Here is a 20917-nt window from a genome sequence, read left to right on the forward strand (position 1 = left end):
TTGGTGGTAAATATAGCACAATCACCATGTTTTCCATGTTAAACTGTAATACAGATTTCTATATATACTGAAAAACTGCTACTCTACCTGAGCAGGAGGCAACTTCGATTTTTCCTCAAAGTAGCTTAAAGCATCATTTCTGGTCAAAGTTTCTGGGGCATTTTCAGAGAATCTAGAGAAATAGTCTTGCTGGGCATACTGTAGTTCCTGGCATAAAATAGAATCAATACAAAAGACAAAATTTGACATGAAGAGCATAATAAAGTATTTCCTACTATTATATAAATGCAATAAGTATTTCCTACTAAGGAAAAAAAAAACTATGCCCAAGTTGCCAGGGTCAGGGAGCTGCTTGATCTGGAGACTATGAGGTATCATTTCCCATGTTTCTAATCCCCTGCCTTTACTGCTTTCTTGGTAACATAAAAGCTGTACAAATGTTATTTCTTTATTCTTTACAATATTTCTAAGAGAGGAAAGAATGGAAAATACAAAGTCCTACATCCATCCACTCATACCAACCCACTGGAAATGGATAAAACAGAGATTTAAATATATTGTCACTATGTTTGGGGACAGCATGTGAGAGACTGGCTTACAGATATTTAAAATCACAACACTTAGAAGATATCTTCTCAAAAGGTTTGGAATTGGGCATATGAGTGGAAGAAATGTTTTAAGGTTCAGCATGTAAAACTTTTAAATCCCTCGTTATCTAAGGAGCAAAGAGTTTGATTAAAAACAAAACAAAACAAAACAAAACAAAAAAACTGGCTCAAGGAGTTATCTGTAGATTATTACTATCCTGAGTCCCTTAAGAAGCTGGCTTAATTTCAGCAACACCAGCTCATATTTCTAGAAAAATCTAGTATTTTAGTTTATATTATGTGGCAACTAACACAAGGCAGATAGGTGGTACAGTGTTCAGAATGTCAAGCCTGGAGTCAGGATGACTCTTCTTCCTGAGTTCAAACCTGGTCTCAGACATTTATTATCTGTGTGACCCTGGACAAGTCATGTAATCCTGTTTGTTTTAATTGTTCATCTGTAAGATGAGTTGGAGAAGGAAATAACAAACCACTCCAGTTTCTTTGCCAAGAAAACCCTAAATGGGGTCTGGAAGAGTTGGACACAACTGAAAAATGACTAAACAACCACAAACACAGGTTAAATAATTTAAGTGCATCACTAAAAACAAGGTCAAATCAGGAATCTCACATATTTGTTAAGTGTACAGATAGTTGGCCATGAATCCTTCAATCATAGCAACATAAACTAAGCATTAGGAGGAACCCAAAGGACTTCTATTATAATTCCTACTTAATCATCATCCCATATGTAACATCCCCAAATAGTATCTTTCACCCTTTACAAATTCCATTCAAAATAACTACAGAAAATACAAAAAATCTGGGAATTAAGGAGAAGTACACCTTCTTCTCTCTAAGGCTAGCCCTTTACCCATGTCCTTGATCTATCTATTCCATGATTTTTTCCTGTTAATTATCTCTGCTTACCTCCATGCCTTATCCTCTACCAGGGTTTATATTTTTTTCTTCTTTAATGCTTTGCAAATAAATATTCTATTTTTAATCACTATCCTTTCTCTCTCTTCCTCTATATCCACTTCAGCCTCAATCACTAGAAATCTGTGTTTTGCCTCACTCCTATATTGACAATGCTCTTCAAGTCACCAAAAATTGTCTAGTGTTTTTTTGTATTTTAGCTTTATTTCTCTGCAGCATTTGACTTATTGTTCAGTCATTTCAGTCATATCTGACTTTTTGTGATCCCTTTTATGGTTTTTCTTCCTGGAATACTTTGTCACTTCCTTCTCCACTTCATTTTACAGATGAGGATACTGATGCAAAAAGGGTTATGATTTGCGCAGTGTCACATGGTAAGTGTCTGAGGCTAGATTTGAACTAAGAAAAATCTTCCTGACTTCAGGTCTGGCGCTCTATTTACTGTGCCATCTAGCTAGCTGTTTTACAGCATTTGACACTATTCAATTAATCAACAGGAATTTATTGAGCTTTGTATGTGCTAGTTGCTAGAGGTACAAAAGTGTTCTTGCCCTCAGTGAGCTTAGTCTATTAAGGGAATCAACATGTAAATAAATATAAAATACATACAAAACAAATAAAAGACATTTCATGGGGGTTTGGAAAAGGTGTTAGCAGCTGAAGGGAATCTGAAAAAGCCTCCAATAAGAAGATGGCTCTTGAGTTGACAGAGTCTTGAAAGAAGAGAAAAAGATAAGGATGGAGTGTCTTCTAGATACAGGGGATAATAACCTGTGCAAAAGCAGAGATAGGAGATGGAATGTCATTTATGAGGAATAGCAAGTTGGTCAGTTCAGCTAGAATGTACAATACATGAAACACAGAAATATGTACTAAGCCCAGCAAAGAAAGAAGTGACAGGGAGACATTCAAGTCTATACTATATTTGCCTATGATCTTTCATCTTAATTTCCTCTCCTTAACTTGAACCCTTTGCTCTATTCCAGTCAGCCTCAAAGTTTCTCCGTTTTGTTTTCCATCTACTGTTTTATTGTAAGGGTCTTTATATATATATATATATATATATATATATATATACTGTATTGGTGCTAATTACATATTTTCCTTCTTGACTTTGAAATGTTTCTCAGCTACTTATTAGTTATGACAGAAAAGTTAGAGGAAGAAAAACAGGCAAATGAAAAAAAAAAAAAAAGAGAAAGGAAGCTAAAAGAAGAAGGAAAGAACACAGAATTAACTTGGATCTCCTCTTCTTGAAATACTTAGTTTCTGTGACACAATCCTATCCTGGTTCTCTTACAATTCTGGCTGTTCTTTCTCTTTTGCTGGTGTCTGTTTCTTCTCTTACCACATAAATAGAACTTTTAACAAAATTCTGACTTTAGACCTTATGTTTTCTGTCTCTAACTTTCCTCCTCGAGGATTTCATTCTTATTTATATCTCCAACTACTATCTTTATGTAGACAAATCTAAAATCTCTCTAGTTATAATTGCTCTCTTAACGTCTGACCCTCATTTGAGCTGCTTTCTGTACATTCTCAAATTTAACATATTTGAAACCTAACCTTATCTTTCTTTGATCTTTCAAATCTATTCTACCTTTCTGATTTCTTTATTTATGTTGTAGTACCATCATTCTCTTAGTTAAGCAGGCTTAATTGTAAGTCATCTTTGATCCTTCCCTTTCCCTAAAATCACTCAATTCTAAGCCAATCTGCTCTATCTCTTCCATCTGTCCTGTCCTTTTCTTTTTTTTTTTTCATTTACCTCCATTTTCATCTGTCTTTTCATTTTGAGGGCTACAACTCAAACTAAAGAATTATCTTTTTGAAAATTAAGAAAAAAACAAGTATCCACTTATCTCCATCCATTCCTCTTCATGTACCCTTTGCTCTGATACAAATATATCCTGAGCTTTCTCATTTGCAAATCTTTTTTAACATTGCTACTTCCCCTTCAAACTTCATCTGTCAAAATACTACTCATTTTTCAAGACCTAATTTGAACTCCTCCATGAAGCCTTTCTTGATTTACCTTGTCTTTCTTCTTATGTTACATAATACTTTTTGAAAATGGCACATAATATACCCTACTAGTAATTTCCTAGTGAAAGGAAGTAGAATATTTTTATTCTTATGGTGATTTTTTTTTTTTTTTAGGTCTCATCTCTTCTACCACGCTGTGATTTCCTTGAAAGTTAAAGTTATATCTTATTTATCTTTTATCCCCTACAGATTCTAGGAGGGGCTGGTTTAATAAATTTTTACTGAAGTGAAGAAAATATACAATCCTAGATCCAAATAAGAAAACTTGACAAATTTTGTGTATGACTACCTCACAGTTCATAAATTGTTATTTCTTGTTATACAAATAAATACTTTGTTTTTTTTAATTGTTCTATAATTCAAAAAATTTTCAATCAATGTCTACTAGGTCTTTAGATTTCTGTTTACTATTAGCTGTGATAAATGTTTGCTTATTCTTATGGAGGAGATAGTTAAGCTGGCCAGGAATAAGCAAACTTTTATTCTTCCTTTAGTATATCTAGGATAAAGTAACTTTTATTCTGAACCTTTAAAAGAACATCATAACCAAGAAAATGATATTCATATGAGAGAGTAATTATTAAATTTTCATTGTATTTATTCCTCAGAAATCAAAAAACACTACAAATCAGTTTGTTTTATTGTTTGGTTAATTGTCTAGACTTTAAAAAGTGATGGAGAAAATGTTAATAATGTAGATAAAATAGTGTGTGTTAAGTGAACTTTTATTTATTTATTTGTTTGGGTGAGCTGGTTGCTAAACATTTACCAACATAATCATTGATCATAGTCCTTTACTGTAAATATCTGATAAAGTAGTAATTCTATTTATCGTTCTTTTGGAGATGGGAGAATACAAGGGGTTGGTCAGTCAAGGCCCTTCTCTGGCTTTGCCAAACATGGAAGTCATTGATATTGAAGTCTTCCTTGAAGGTGTGAAATGGGATCTTCCACACTCCAGATCTTGTCTATGTAAATATATTTCTGCTAGGAGGGCTAACTTGGGTCCCCATCGATTGGATTATTTAAACTGTGACATGAGATTAGCTACATACTTATATAATTAATCTAGATTAATATCTGAATAGTCAAAAGAAGAATTTGAGTCTAGTATCATTTTCATTGATCTGGAGAAAAAAGAAGTATAAATGTGTGATAGGGAGAGGGAAGAAATAGTCAGGATGAAATAGCCAATACGTGGTTAAAATAAATCAATTTCTCTGCCTGTCTGCAAAATGGCAAGCACAGAACTATTATCTCCCTATTTCTAGCTTTGTTATATATAGATGAATAAGATTATGTAATAGATAACAGCTCCAAAGCTAAAAGATGAATATCCTTAGGCAGAGCAAAACCTGTGACAAATATAAAGAAATCTAAGTTACTCTAACTTTGCTTGTTCAACATAGGAACATCTTGATCAAAAAAGTCATTTCTTTAGAAGAAATGTGTTACCTGGGTTGTGAGATTGCCCTGAAGCTGCTCCAGAGGTAAGAAGCGATGTCCAGTATATAAGGCCCCAGAAATGCTTTGAAATGGATGTTGTGAGAACTTCATGGAATGCCCTGCAAACAAGATGACATGAGTTACAAGATATGCTTTTCTAGTAAGCATTATATTATCTAGTAAGTAGTCACCAGTGTCATAGTCTTAATATCATTCTCCATTAATTGCTTCCTGGAAACAATTTCTAGATATCTTAATGACTGCAGAAATAAATTTTCCTACATTCCCTATCCTGGCCCCTACAACTTGTTAACATCTTACTAACAAAGCTAACTACTTTGATGATTTCTCTTCTTTCAGTTTTTACTTCATTTATGTTCACAATTACAGTCCAGATTCTCCCAAACTGCTGTAACTACTTAGTAAGCCAATGTATCTTTCTGAGCCTCAGTTTTCTCATATACAAGATGAAGATGGTTAGATCAAGTGCTCTATTATGTCCCAGTTGATTCTAAATACTAAAGCCTAGCAGTGGATAGAGCACTAGCCTTGAATTCAGGAGGACCTGAGTTCAAATCTGGTCTCAGACACTTAACACTTCCTAGCTGTGTGACCCTGGGCAAGTCACTTAACCCCAGCCTCAGAAAAATAAATAAATAAATGAATGAATGAATGAATGAATGAATGAATAAATAAATAAATACTAAAGCTTATCCAAGAAAAAAAAGCTCCTCAATATTAATTAATATTAGAGTTGTCCTAGTTATACAATATTAAGATTTGAAACTTTCAGTATGACATTATCCTTCATTATTATCAATAATAACTGAAAAATAACATCCATTATACATTACTTGTTCTCTATTCTCATTCTCTGTCTTTTCATTTTGGGGACTATAAAGCTAAAGGATTTTTTTTTCCTCTCTATCATGGTCATAATTTATTTAATATTTGTATGGTTAGGAGCAGCTAGGTGGCACAGTGAATAGAGCACCAGCCCTGAAGTCAGGAGGACCTGAGTTCAAATTTGACCTCAGATACTTAATATTTCCTAGCTGTGTGACCCTAGGCAAGTCACTTAACCCCAATTGCCTCAGCAAAAAAAAAAATTATGGCTATAGGTTCTTGAGTTTGGGTCAAAACTATGTTTCAGATCATATGTTATTCAAAGGGAAAGACAACATTTATCAAACATTATTGAGAACATAATATGGCACAATATATCTGAGATGCTAGGCATTATCAAGAAATTTATGAAAAATAAACTGGAAAACATTGTATTTAACTGCTCCCCACACAGATTTGCACAAACTGGAATACTATATAGATTTGGTAGCTGAGAGCTAACTAAGAAGGGTGGAAAGGATACTGAACTGCAAAGTCAGAAGATCTGGCTCTAGGCCTAGCCCTGCCTGTGCAACCCCAGGCATATCACTTTTTTCTTATTTGCCAAATGACTTTTCCAATGCAAACATTTAATTATCTAGAATAAGGTCTAGCACTCCTTTTTTGTGTATGCTTCTTTACGTACTGTTAGAGATAGAATAATGGCTGAACAGGTCATGTGTTTAGATCCAATCCATTTGGCAATTAATATATTATGTTTTTAATACTTTTGAATGTTAACAAAAATGATTATCACATAATAAATCACTTCTGACTGCGTTAAGTTATGATAGAAAGGTTTTTAAAGCCAAGATAAATATTTCTAGTAGAAAAAAATGCTGACAAAATTCTTTGTTATGGCAGCTTTCTGGGAAGAATTAGGTGGGGAAATCTAGGCAATATCAAAACAAAAAATATCATGATTAAAATATATTTTAAGATGCTGATATGCTAGTCTTGCCAATGACTATTTATTCTCAGAGTAAAACTATATTCTGGGTTGATTTTACTAACTGTAGAATTCCTGGACTTGAGAAAGAAACATAGATTAGCATATTTCACAATAACAAAGCTTTGTTGAATATTAACCATAGCTTGTCCAAATAAATGAAGATGCAGAAATGGACTATATTCAAATTCTGGTTCTGATTCTCTTTAGTCAGACATATGATTAAAAGGAATCATTAATTTAAGAAAGAAATTTAGATGACAAAAATTTTTGGAAATTTTTTTTGAAGTGAAGTATACTCACTGAAGAAAAGTCTAGGATTAGGATAAAGGAAAAGGTAAAATAGAACTTATTGGATATGAAATCTATCTCAGTATCCAGATTCTACAGGGAATGTCATTGCTGGTGTGGAAAAATCTTCTGTCTCTCTAGGCCACAAAAGAACATTTTTTGGGCCACTTGCTGTCAGATTCATCATCTTTTCCCTTAATTCCCCATTTTTTCATATTTACAAGTTTCTCTTCCCTCCTTGACACTTCCAACACATTAAATTATGTTAACTGTTTCTAGGAACAAAGTATAGACCAAAAAAAGGGATACTATTATGTATTATTTAAAGTCATTTTAATTTTAATTTTTAGATGGAAGTAAATTAGAAATTTCTGGAAAAGTCCTTATTTCAAGAAAAGAAACTGTACTTTTAAAGAGGTTTTAGAGTCTATGTCTCCCGTCCAATTCAGAAAATATGTAGGGACAGCTAAGTGATGCAGTGGATAGAGCACCAGCCCTGAAGTCAGGAGGATCTCAGTTAAAATCTGGCCTCAAACACTTAACACTTCCTAGCTTTATGACCCTGGGAAAGTCATTTAACCCTAAATGCCTCAGCAAAAAAAAGAAAAAGAAAAAAGAAAATATGTGTAGTGGAGTTTGACTGGAGAACTTCGCATAGATCTTCATATTTAACTGGTTCTAATACCTGTTGCTTACTTCTGAACTATTAAAAAAGTTTGAAAGGAGAACATTTTTACATATGATTATCATAATTATAGGAATCCAAGGGGTGAGAGTTATACAGATTATTACAAGATTAAAAGCTCCTCTGAGATATAAAAATAATAAGGACAATAATGGTAGTAGGGACATAGTTGTGAAAGTCTTAAAGAAACATAGAATCAGGGGGCAGCTAGGTGGCGCAGTGGATAGAGCACTAGCCCTGAATTCAGGAGGACCAGAGTTCCAATTTGGTCTCAGACACTTAAAACTTCCTAGCTGTGTGACCCTGGGCAAATCACTTAACCCCAGCCTCAAAAAAAAAAAGAAAGAAAAAAAGAAACATAGAATCAAAGAATTTCTAGAGGCATGCTTCTCAGCTGATGTGGTTGAGGTGGTTATGAGGAAAGTAGATGCAAATCTGCAACTGAGATTCTGGAGCTAGGGCACATACACAAAGGACAAAAGGCTAAGAGAGATAATTCATTCTTGGATCTTGATGTAGAAGAAAGGGTAAACAAAGAGGAAAATACAGGATGCCCTGAGGCTGAAGTCAAATACTAATTAAATACTTGAGTTATTAAATGTCTTTAGATCCCTTTTCTTACTGTAACAGAAGTGGTTCTGGAATATCCCAGTTGTAATTTATAAATTAGATAATCTGTAAGATTGGAGGATGATGTGGCAATCATTCACAACAGCTACTTATGAGTGTATGAAATGATCAAGGGAGAGTAGAGAGAGGGAGGGAGGGAGGAAGGGAGATTTAATGGAAAGATTGGAGTTAGAGTCAGACTTAAGTTTCAAATTCTGGCACCTCCATTTACTCCTATATGATTGTGGACCAGTCTCTTAAATCTTTCTGAACCTTAGTTTTTTAACCTTATGAAATGAAGGTGTCAAAAAAGATAACCCCTAAGGTTAGAATTTTTAATTCTAAATATCTTGGGAAAATGTCTAGCTGGGGCAAGAGAAGAAGTGGAAGTAGCCACAAGGCAGAATTGTAACAAAAGTCAAGCGGAAAGTGAATTTCAAAAAGGAAGGAGTGGTCAGGAGAATCAAATACTATCTGATTGCTGGAAGATAGAGAAAAGTCAATATGATTTAACGATAAGGGGTTACTATTGACATTTGTGATGTGAGGGAAGTAGATAACAGCAAGTAGAAGTAATAAATACAGACTACTCTTTGGGAAAAGTTTGTAGTACAGGGAAAAGGAAGCAACACTGAGAGCTCAATAGTGTGTTTTTATTTGTTTAGTACATTGGAGACCAGAGATATTGGTAGTCAAGACCGTGGAGAAGGAAAGATGAAAAAGGTAAGAAAGCAGCAGAATCATTATGTAGTGGGGTGCTGGAAGAAAGAGAAGTGGATAGAATCAAAGATGTGGGCATAAGGTAAAAGCGATTTGAAAAACAATTTTCTTTGAAAAGATATTTTTAACTGGAAGATGAATGGATGTCCATCAATTGGAGAATGGTTGGGTAAACTATGGTATATGAATGTTATGGAATATTATTGTTCTGTAAGAAATGGCCAGCAGGAGAAATACAGAGAGGCCTGGAGAAACTTACATCAACTGATGCTGAGTTAAATGAACAGAACCAGAAGATCACTGTACACTTCAATGCTGTATGAAGATATATTCTGATGGAAGTGGATATCTTCAACATAAAGAAGATCCAACTCACTTCCAGTTGATCAATGAATGAGATGAGGTGAGATCTTTCAAGACAGTTGTGAAAATTGAGTAAGGCTTCATCTACTTCAGAGTTCGAGTAGGCCTGAAGGACTTTGAAGTTCAAGTAAAGGACATTGCCTTCCCCTCCTATGATATCTCCCTATTTCATCCAAATATGGGCAACTATGTACTTATTGGTCAAGTTCAATTTCATGGGTAGATCTCGCATTTAGAATGTAAGACTCTCAGCCAATGAGGATGAGGGTCAGTGGTGGGAGGGGGCGTTTTGCGTTAGGGATTAAAGGTGCTGTCCTGCCCACAGGAGGCGCTTCCTCTCTTCGATAGTCTACTCGAAGAGTGGGACGCCCTTCTCGCGAGAATGTACAATAAACTTTGCTTTTCTCTAGAGCTCTCTCCAGCTTTTTTATTAAATGGTGTTCCCTCACCATTTCCGTACCACACAGTTTGGGGGCTAGTCCGGATCCTTTACTCGGTGAGTAAGTGAACTCCTGGGTGCTAGTGGGATGGCGCCCTGCCTTGATTTAGGCAGCCCACCAGCATCCAGGGGCTTCTCCTTGCTCGTAGAGTGGACCCGAAGTGGAGAAACTCAGAGAAAAGCAACGGAAACTCCGCGGTGAAAATCCCAACCGGTTGGTGGAGGACAGATCAGTCAAGTAATTTGTTGCGCAGCAACCCAGAGGTAAGCGTCCTGTGAAGCCCCTTGAGTCTAGTTATAGGTTCTGGAGGGGGCTGTAGACGGTAGACAGGAAGAGAGCTAGGCCTTCCTGGGTGACTGGGTTAACTGGCGACGGTTAGCGGGTTTGGGCGTTTAGGAGTCTGTTAAACTCCTTCCAAATTCAATGGGTGTGGCCTAGTCCCAGCCAGCCCTCGCGGAGAGAAATGAGAAAAATATCAGAAAATACCAGTAGATATTCCCTTGGGAGATAAATTAAGTAATTGGAACAAACTGCCAAAATATGAGGAAAAATAAAAAGCAAGAAAAAGATGATAAGGTATTGTTGTTTTGTTGCAGACTGGTGGTGCCAAAAGGATTAAATGGTACCTGAAAGGAAGGACCTGAGAGGATTTAATTCCATTAGCCCTTCCAGGGGCCTTCGGGCGGGGAGGAGAACTAGGTCTTTTGAAACAGGGGTCGTTTCAGCTGACCAGAAATAGCTGTTAGTAGATCCCATTTGGGATCAGAAACCCTGTACATGGGGAAGTTTGTGGGATTGAGCCAGTGAAGATGGTGGCTTCCTTCCTCTTCCTCCCACGTGTCCTGACTGCAGCAGGGCCACATGGGCCAGGGGAAAGAAACTGCTATTTAGTGAAGTTCATTGTTTTAAATATGATAGCAAAGTAGTTTTATATTATTGGGAATTTAAAGCTGTGATTGGGATTTTAAGTTAAAACATAGGTTTTTAAAACAATGCTGGTAGCTTACTTAGGGGAGGTTGTGGTTGTATCTCCCTACTTCGATGGTATGTTTGCTAGAGGTATTGGCTAATTTGTAACTGAGCTATGCCTTAAGTATTTGTCAGCTCTGTTGGGCATGTATTAAGTTTTATGAAATTTGGGTCAGTTACGTGCAAACATTGAAGTGTAAAGTTTAAAAATATATACATATATATTTACTTAAAGACGGGACAGGAAAGTAATTAATAGTTTAAATGGAGCTATGATATATTGGGTCGGGAAGCATGGTGGTGTGGGGGAAGGGTGACCACGTGGAGAGGTCCCTCCCATTAAGTATAGTGGGGTTTTTTGTTTTCAATAACTGCACCTCCTTGCTGATTTAGATATTAATTATTTCTACTGTTTAAAGGAAAAGCCTACATTTATATGGTGTTGATAACTGAATGTTTTATTTTTATTTTTCAAGTCTATAACTGTTCTAAGGAGTTGGAACTGAAGTTTTCTGAAAACAAGTTATTCAATATTTATTTACATGCGTGATAGTCTCCTTGTTTAAAGATTATTTTAATCTGATCTGATAATTTGATAGGGTTATTTGCAAAAATTTTAATCCTGCTTCCTTTTTGTCCCCTGGAGAACAGAACTATTGCTATTTTGGGAAATTTACTAGTCTGTTGTGTATAATCTGATAATTTCTGTAAACAGGGGGGGGAAGGGAAACTGAGATTTCAACTGGTCAGAAAATTGGGAAAAACTGATGTCTTATTTCAGTTCAGGCCTAATTGGAAACTACTTACTCTTTGCTTACCTCATCATTTTGGTTCCCTGATGAAGGACCTCGAAAATAGACATAATTTGGGTACTGAATAGAACTCTGGAAAAGGTAAAAGATTTTTTTTTCTTTTTTTGCACCGGACATCCAGGCTGCTTCTGGCCTGGATCGTTGTTAGAGCTCTATGCTCGGCACAATTCTTTTAAGAATTGCTGCGATTGACAAAAGGTCTCCTTTTGTCTCGCTCTCTTGTCTCTACAGATAAGGGAGAGGCTGCAAAAAGTTGAAAAAGCTCTTTACCTGTCCACTAGCTAGACACACCTGATTTTAGCAGATGCTGGGTTTGGAGAAGGCTGCAGAGACAAAAGGCCTTTACAGGGGACTCTAGCTGAAAATTTGCTAGACTATGATTGGCTAGCTTATGTTTTAACTTTGAATTATTGTCCTGACTCAGTCCTGCCTCAGTTTCCTTGCCTCTTAGTTCTGCAAAACCCCCGCCTCTATCAGAATACTTGATAAGACCTTATGTTTCAGAATAGCAGAATGTCTCTCCCATTACAAGTTAATGGGAATCTATTATCAAAACTTCTTGAATTTTCTTGTGTGGAATTAGACATTCTGTATATGATTGTATTTGCATTGGATGTTTTTAAAAACAAACTGATTTGTATGAATAATGTTCACTTATGAAAGATCTACTTGGATATAAACTCATTGGGACAAATTCCTTATTGTTATCAACACAAGGTTATGATAAATATTTGTTTAGAATTTATGTATGATTCTTCTAGGATGGTAAATGGGAAAAGAAATGGGTTTGTTAGAACTTCCACTGTTACCAAGGGCAGTCTACCTGCCCATTGGTCTGCTCAAACTTGTGAATTGCTGTGAATTGTATGCTTTAAATCAAGCGTTAAAATTATTGTGTGACCAAGATGGGAATATATATACTGATTCTAAATATGCCTGGGGTGTGGTGCATGTATTTGGGAGGATTTGGGAGGAAAGAGGATATGTAAACAGTAAAGGTAAAGAACTGGTTCATCATACACTAGTCAGAGAGATACTAGAAAATATTCTGACTCCTAGGAATATAGCAGTAATACATGTAAAGAGACATCAGATGGGAAATTCTTTTGAGGTAAGGGGAAATAGATTAGCAGACCGGGAGGCCAAGGGAGCCGGAGATCAGGAAATCTCTCATATAATGGCTTTGATACCTGTACTTCCCCCTAGTCTACCCTCTCCTAGTTTTACTCAGGAGGAAAAAGAGAAGGCCTCAACTCTCGGAGCAGTTGAGAACTCGGAAGGATGATGGCTCTTACCTGATGGCAGAGAGGTACTGACCAAAGCAAGTATGAGGCAAGTCCTTCAGCAACTGCACCAGGGCAGTCATTGGGATGTCCAAAACCTGTGTGATGCTATACTGACAAGGTATGTTTCCCCCGGCCTATATACTATGGCTCGACAACTGGTGGATGGTGGTCTTGTTTGTCGAAGGACTAACAGGGCTGCCCAACGCCAGCTTCCAAAAGGGGGACCACCTCCTGGAATCAGACCATTCCAAAGCATCCAGGTGGACTTTACTGAGCTGCCACCAGTGAGTCGAGTTCTTGCTGGTCATAGTGGACCATCTGACCTCATGGGTGGAGGCATTCCCGTCAGGCCGAGCAACTGCCTCGACAGTAAGTAAGGTCTTATTAGAACAAATTATTCCTAGGTACGGAATGGTGGAGAGGATAGACTCGGATCAGGGAACACATTTTTCTGCCCAGGTATTGCAGAATCTGATTAGGGCCTTAGAAATCACTTGGGATCTCCATACCCCTTGTCATCCTCCCTCTTCTGGGAACGTAGAAAGATGAACCAAGAAATAAAACGGCAGCTGACTAAGTTATCTTTAGAGACCCAACTACCTTGGACGAAATGCCTTCCTCTCGCTCTGGTTAGAATCAGGACCAAGCCGTGTAGAGATATTGGGCTTTCACCTTATGAATTATTGTATGGTCATGCTTTCCAGGCTTATCCTAAGGGAGACTGGGACCCTATTTTAGAAACTAAGGATTTGTTTGTTAAGAGATATGTTAAATCATTGCTGGAACATTTGCAAGGACCAACAAAAAGGGCTAATAGCTCAGACTTCTAGGTTTCCCTGTTCATAGAATTCAGGTTGGTGATTGGGTGCTGATCCGTTCCTGGAAGGACGAGAAGCTGACTCCGTGCTGGGACGGACCCTACCAAGTGATACTGACTTCAGATACTGCGATTCGCACCCAGGAACGAGGCTGGACACACCACACCAGGACAAAAGGACCTGTGGCGCCACCTTTATCAGAGTGGACAGTTGAAGACAGGGGAGACCTCCAATTACATAAGAGGAGGGGACCTCCACTGAATGGGAACACTGATTCTGAATCCAGTGCATTGTAACTGTATGACTTCTCTTTTCTTACTCTGGGTCTCTTTGCCTGTTTGTGATTTGATATATTTTCCTTTGGGAAGTTCACCTTAACTTCACGGTGTTATAATAGTTGAACATTATGAGGCTCTCCCTAAGCTTTGGGTTTATCTATTTCCTTATGACCTTCTAGAGATGAGAACCAATTTCTCCTGCTCATGCAGAATATAGGGAGGACATTTAACTTATCAAATTGTTGGATCTGTGGTGGATCCCAACAATTGAACCAATGGCCATGGGTACCTGTCCCCTTAAGCCCAGCCTGGATCCTTAGCAACAGATCCCAAATTCATAATGGGACCGGTTTCCAGATTTGAGAAGAGAAACATCAGTGGTCATTGACAGGAGATAGGAAAGGGAAATACTGCTTAAATCAGACAGGACAAGGTTTGAAGCTGGGAATTAGTGTATGTGAGTGGACCTATTCGAGAACAGACCTGAGGCCAAAGACAATTGACTGTACAAAAATGTCTAAATATTGGCAGGATACGGGGAGGAATCCTCAATTGAAGTGTGGGAAGGACTAGAAAGACTGTACCTTGGATGTTCTCCCAGAAATAGGAGAGCAGGGATATTGCTATCAACAAGTCACTACTGCTGAGTGTAGTGAAGTAGAATGGGATGTATTGAGATGTATAAAAGAGAATAAGAGGAAAGGGAACATATACATTGGGTACAGTTACCAATGGGGTTGGTATAATGTCACCCCAGGGACACCCGGGCAACATGGGACTCTGTTTTCCACATTTTGGAGTACCTCTAATCTAACAGGCCAGTGGCCAGTTGCCAATTGTAGTTGGAGAAAAGAGCAAGGTTTATGAAAATGCCAGTATGACCCCTTTGTGGGGGAAGCCCCCTAGGGACGAGAGACCAACAATATTACCCTTTTACAAGGAATAGCTCAGACATTTCCAAGGGAACAACCTGCTCTAAAGGGTCATTATTGGATCTGTGGTTTAACTGCCTATACTCATCTGCCTCTTAATTGGACAGGGAATTGTTATATTGGACTAATAAGGCCAAAAGTTTTCTTTCTTCCCGAACAGGCAAACCAATATTTAGGGATTCAGTTGTATGATAATTTGGGAAGGGAGAAACGGAGTTTAGATACCTCCATCACTTGGACTGGAGATGCAAATGGTTGGGGTGAGGCCTGGCCTCCAGAAAGAATAGTCAAAGAGTATGGGCCAGCGACCTGGGCTCAAGATGGAAGTTGGGGATATAGAACTCCAATATACATGTTGAACAGGATAATTAGGCTTCAGGCAGTTGTAGAGATTATCACCAATCAGACAGCTGAGGCACTACATCTTTTGGCTGATGAAGCTACTCAAACCAGAGAGGCTATTTTACAACATAGACTTGTGCTGGATTATTTGTTGGCTGAGGAAGGGAGAGTTTGTGCTAAACTAAATTTATCCACGTGTTGTATAAAGATTGATAACAATGGTAATCTAGTGAAGGAAATCACTAAGAACATTAGGAAACTTGCTCCTGTTCCTGTACAGACTTGGACCTCACTGTTCAATACTTCTTGATAGTCCTGGTTTGGGAAGCTGGTGGAAGCAGCTCCTTTGGTTTGGCCTTATAGCTCTTAGTGGTGTTATATTATTCCCTATCTACATCCCTTGTTTGATCAGATTAATAACCAGAATTGTCCAAAACTCATCATCTGGAATGATCAGGTTGGAAGAGAAAGCTGAAGGGTCTGTTAAATAGATGCTGTGAGGAATTCATAGGGAATGTGAAATTATGTTACAAAAATTTGAAGAGATCTCAGTGTACAAAATAAGAGGAGGGACTGAATGAGATGAGGTGAGATCTTTCAAGACAGTTGTGAAAATTGAGTAAGGCTTCATCTACTTCAGAGTTCGAGTAGGCCTGAAGGACTTTGAAGTTCAAGTAAAGGACATTGCCTTCCCCTCCTATGATATCTCCCTATTTCATCCAAATATGGGCAACTATGTACTTATTGGTCAAGTTCAATTTCATGGGTAGATCTCGCGTTTAGAATGTAAGACTCTCAGCCAATGAGGATGAGGGTCAGTGGTGGGAGGGGGCGTTTTGCGTTAGGGATTAAAGGTGCTGTCCTGCCCACAGGAGGCGCTTCCTCTCTTCGATAGTCTACTCGAAGAGTGGGACGATAGTCTACGATAGTCTACTCGAAGAGTGGGACGCCCTTCTCGCGAGAATGTACAATAAACTTTGCTTTTCTCTAGAGCTCTCTCCAGCTTTTTTATTAAATGGTGACCCTTCACCATTTCCGTACCACACATCAATGATGGACAGAAACAGCTACACCCAGAGAAGGAACACATGGGAAGTGAATGTAAATTATTAGCACTACTGTCTATCTACCCAGGTTACTTATACCTTCGGAATCCAATACTTAACGTGCAACAAGAAAAGTGGATTTAGACACATATATTGTATCTAGATTATACTGTAACACATGTAAAATGTATGGGATTGCCTGTCATCTAGGGGAGGGAGTAGAGGGAGGGAGGGGAAAATTTGGAAAAATGAATACAAGGGATAATGTTATAAAAAAAATTATTCATGCATATGAACTGTCAAAAAATTTTATAATTATAAAATTAATTTTAAAAAAAGATAATTTTTAGACAGGAGTAAAGAAAGGAAAGATGGATGATGAGATACAAATAAGGATAGACAAGGGACTGTCAGCAAATTTAAACTGCTAATGAGTGACAGGAGCTTGGAAAGAGTAGATAATATCTGAATTGGCTTCTCTAAGGGATATGGTAAGGAGTCATTTAGAGATGAAGGATTTCCAAGAAGCATTGGGGTTTTATTTTAAGTTAGATGGGAATTTATAGTGAATCTTGAGAGTATGGTTTAATGATTTTCTCAAATAATGTTCAGAAGTTACAGAATAGCCATCAGCTTTTGGCTTAAGAGATAGGAGGGAGTTTACATAATAAGAGCATAATAAGAGAGTGACATAAGAAGAGCATAGGAAAAGTATGTCTTAGGAAGGCGTAACTATAAGTTAAGTTACCAGAAGAGGTGAGAAGCTCTCCACATGCTACAAAAGTGGAACTGTGCTTTCAGTGTGGTATAAAAGTCAACAGATATTTATTAAGCACCTACTGTGTTCCAGGTACTGAAAAGGTAAAAACCAGTTCCAATTCTCAAAAATCTCACAGGCTATTGGGAGAAATAATATGTAAACCATTATATGCAAACAAAATATATACAGGATAAATTGGAGACAATCTCAGAGGGAAGGCATTAAGATTAAGTAGATGGGAATAGAAGATAGGGCTGAGCTGAATTTTGAGGAAAGCCAGAGAAGCCAGGAGGTGAATATATGAAAGGGTGGAGGACAATGCAGACACAGGAAAAAACCAGTAAAAATGCATGGAATTGGGATGTGCAAGGAATCAAGGAAGCCGGGAGTCACTGGATCATAGAATATGTAAAGGAGCTAAGATGTAAAGAAGAATGGAAACATAGAAAGGACTAGGTTAGTGCTTTCTCTTTAAGACTGCCTTTCTCTGTATCCCCAGTACTTAGCACAGTGCATAACATATAGTAAAAGTTTAATGATTTTTCTTGATTGGATATGGCTGGTGAGGAGATGAAAATGACTTAGATTGTGAACCTCAAAAAAACCAAAACATCTAAGTTTCAGAAAAGAGGAAGATTTTTGGGGAAAGGTTCAATTTTGGATATGTTAGTTTCAAGATAAGATCTCCAATCTGAGAAGTCCAAATGAATTGGAGATATAATACTGAAGGTAAAGAGATTTTACAGCTGGACAAACTGGAAAGGTGGGAATCATTTACATAGAAATAATAATTGAGTTGAGTGAAATATAGGTAGGGGGAAAGAGGGTACAGCTCAGAACCTATGGGGAGCAGATCTTGAAAAAAAGGAACTCTTTAAAACCTAATGTGAATTAAAGAAAGTTTGACTTGGCAGGAACATCAGGGTATAACCCCCTTGTTTTGCAAATGTGGAAACTGAGGTCCAGTTTAGGGAGGCGATATGTTCAAAGTCACAGCAATTAAGTAGTGCTGTATAATTTTATTTCAGGTTTTCTGACTTTAAAGTCCAATCATTTTTCATCAATTTGCCTTTTTTGAATGATGAGTCTCTTCTTCTTTGTAAAGGTGTAATTTTTTTTTTTTTAAACAGGTAATTGTTATGTACAGGTACATGGGTTTTGTGTACATATGAGGACTAGTTCTTTTACATTATGGTTAACTGATAATTTTTGATTTGACCCTCATCTCTCTTATGTTTATTGTGGCAATTTATTTGTAATATTCTGTATTATACTTATGTCATCTGTACATCTTTGCTTTTCCTTTTTGTATTCAAATGGCTCTTTAACTTTCTCAGAAAATCAATAAGAGTTTCAGGATAAACAAAGACCTAACTGGAGCCTAGCATACTATAGTTTCGAACTTCAGTCTTAGTTAAAAGACAGTATTGCCTTTATGCTGTGAAAGACTGTAGGCCAGTCTGGGAACATGGTAGCCTTTTATTAATGAATGTTACAAAGCTGTATAGAAAGGGCCTTAAGACTTTTTTGTTAACCTGCGGTACTTTCCTCACAAACATTGCCAGGGAAATTGGCTTGTAGAGCTCTGATTTCTAAAATAAAATTCTACTCTGTGTCAGTCACTTTTGACCCCAAGTTTATTCCACAATGAGGTTATTTTGCTTTCCTTCTTGCCTTCCTGAGAAATCAGAGGATAGATCACATCCACCCACTCCTTGCCCCCTTTATATATACAGTAAAGGCTTTTTACTTGTTACTCTCTATTTGGGGACCACATGGACTTGACCTTTCTCCCCACCCCTGGTCTGAAACAGCATCTAGTCTGAATAATATATTGTTCCAGGAATGAGTGGATTGCTAGGGAGGAGTTTAAAGAGGCAGACTACAAATTCTATTCATTCAAAATCATCCTCTCATTCTATTCCTAGAAACCGAGAGTTTCATGTTCCAAGAGACTAGAAAATCCAGTCCTCAGGATGCATTTACCCTTTGTTTTACCCAATTCAGCACGAAGTCTGTTCCCCATTTCAATGAGCTGCTGCTTCTCTTGGCTTAGGCTGGAGATTTTTCTTGCTGCTTCCTTCAGTTTCTTCTGCAGTATTTGCATGGAGAAGGTCCCAGGAAGTTGGGCCTGATCCCCAGCAGCCATTTGGTCAAACTGGTTCTTTCCATCTGAAGCTCCCTCTAAAGGCTTTTTGGTCACCAAATTCTGTAAATGAAAGCCCAAGAAAAGGGCTGCTCGTTTTAGATTTCAGCTACAAACAGCACATACCAAAAACAGGCTGGCAAAACAATAAAGTCTTCAACTGTAAAACAGAATAAAATTGCAAAGTATACAGATCAGGGATTTACTGCTTAACATTTTTGTTGCCTAGCTTAACTGAACTTTGCCTCTCTAGTACCAAACTTGACTTTCTTTTTCTTTAATGACAATAAAAACAAGAACAATTAATATTTGAAATTTGAGGGTATGTATATGGTTGCATGCTTAAGCAATATGGCCTAAATATCCAATATGTATTATTAGTTTTCCCCTTTCCCTTTTGTAATAGATAGGAAAACAAAGACTAGAAAGAAGTGGCCAATCCAGTATACTTGGCTATTAGATGTTAGACAATGAATTTGAGATATCAAGTGCTCTGTATTATATAGTGCTCTGTAATGAGACTTTGTTATTGGTCAGAAAGATAGCCATCTCTGACTGACTACCTGTGTAAGATAACAGTCCATAGTGAAATCTCCTTTTAGGACTTTTATTGCTGGTAATAGAAATCCATTTTGTTGAGGAACCCTCATTCCTTCAGGTTTATCTCTGCTGTTGCCTTGTTTTGATTTAAAGGACAATTCGTTTTTGTTTTACTTATCTTACATAATTTCTCTTCTTATATTTTATTCCTATATATTCCTCTGTAACTCTTACTCTCCTAAATATGTTTCTTATAAGTAATACTGATAGAATTTTAATCTGCTTTGGTGGAAAGATTCATCAAAGCAATGAAATCACAGTTCTCTGACACAGTCACATTATGCTCCTTCTTTGTTTCAAACCTTTTTTGTTTCAAATACTATATTATCCTATTGCTGACTTCCATTATCTACTCGTCTTTTATTTCCTTTTAAATTTCTGTTACTGCCATTGGCTCTACTGAGTGGGCACAATAAAGAACTTTAATCAACATAAGGCACTCAAAGCCTTATTGTAGACTATCTTGTCTAGGATCCTAAACCCCAAACCCCAGGAATAACAACACACTTTACCCCAGACTACTGGCCCTGTTTTCAGCCAGATTACCACAGTTATCATCTTTTAGAACAATCCCTTTGGAGACTAACTCTACCATCCTAGGAGCCACCAAAAGGAACACCAAATGCCAAAAAAACTGTCACTGAGGTTCATGGCTCAAGAGTCCCATGAACAGAAGTACTCCTAGACTATCAACCCTAATTCCAACCTACCCCCCATACTTGGATACCAATATCCAGGAGAGAAAGGCTTGTAGAAAGAGAACCTGGTAACTCTAATCCTTTTCAGATATACAGTCTCAGCTTCTCAATAACTACATCAACTAAAGACACAGGAAAAAAAAGTTCCTAACATCAAAGTTCATGGTACTATTAAATAATTAACATAAGAAACAGTCATGATTTTGTTAATGGAAATGACACTAAAGCAGCTACATTACCATCTGCCTTAATATTGTAACCTAAGGCTTT

The 20917-nt window shown here is 37.3% G+C and overlaps 1 protein-coding gene across 5 annotated transcripts in view; it reads right to left on the reverse strand.

The window, feature by feature from the left end:
* Positions 1-20917, reverse strand: part of CCDC57 (coiled-coil domain containing 57) — a 275586-nt gene that overhangs the window by 71547 nt on the left and 183122 nt on the right. For 4 of the 5 annotated variants that reach the window (XR_012481117.1, XM_074260496.1, XM_074260495.1 and 1 more), the window contains exons 14-16: positions 19190-19412; positions 5028-5137; positions 88-207 (exon numbers count right to left, since the gene is read on the reverse strand). Coding sequence is in view for 4 of the 5 variants with exons in the window: in XM_074260496.1 (XP_074116597.1) it covers positions 88-207; positions 5028-5137; positions 19190-19412 (453 nt within the window). In the remaining variant the exon portion in view is untranslated. The remainder of the gene's footprint in view (positions 1-87; positions 208-5027; positions 5138-19189; positions 19413-20917) is intronic. The other variant, XM_074260497.1, reaches the window with a different exon arrangement.

The sequence above is a fragment of the Sminthopsis crassicaudata genome, chromosome 4, assembly GCF_048593235.1.
Source record: "Sminthopsis crassicaudata isolate SCR6 chromosome 4, ASM4859323v1, whole genome shotgun sequence".
In the NCBI taxonomy this organism is placed as follows: domain Eukaryota; kingdom Metazoa; phylum Chordata; class Mammalia; order Dasyuromorphia; family Dasyuridae; genus Sminthopsis; species Sminthopsis crassicaudata.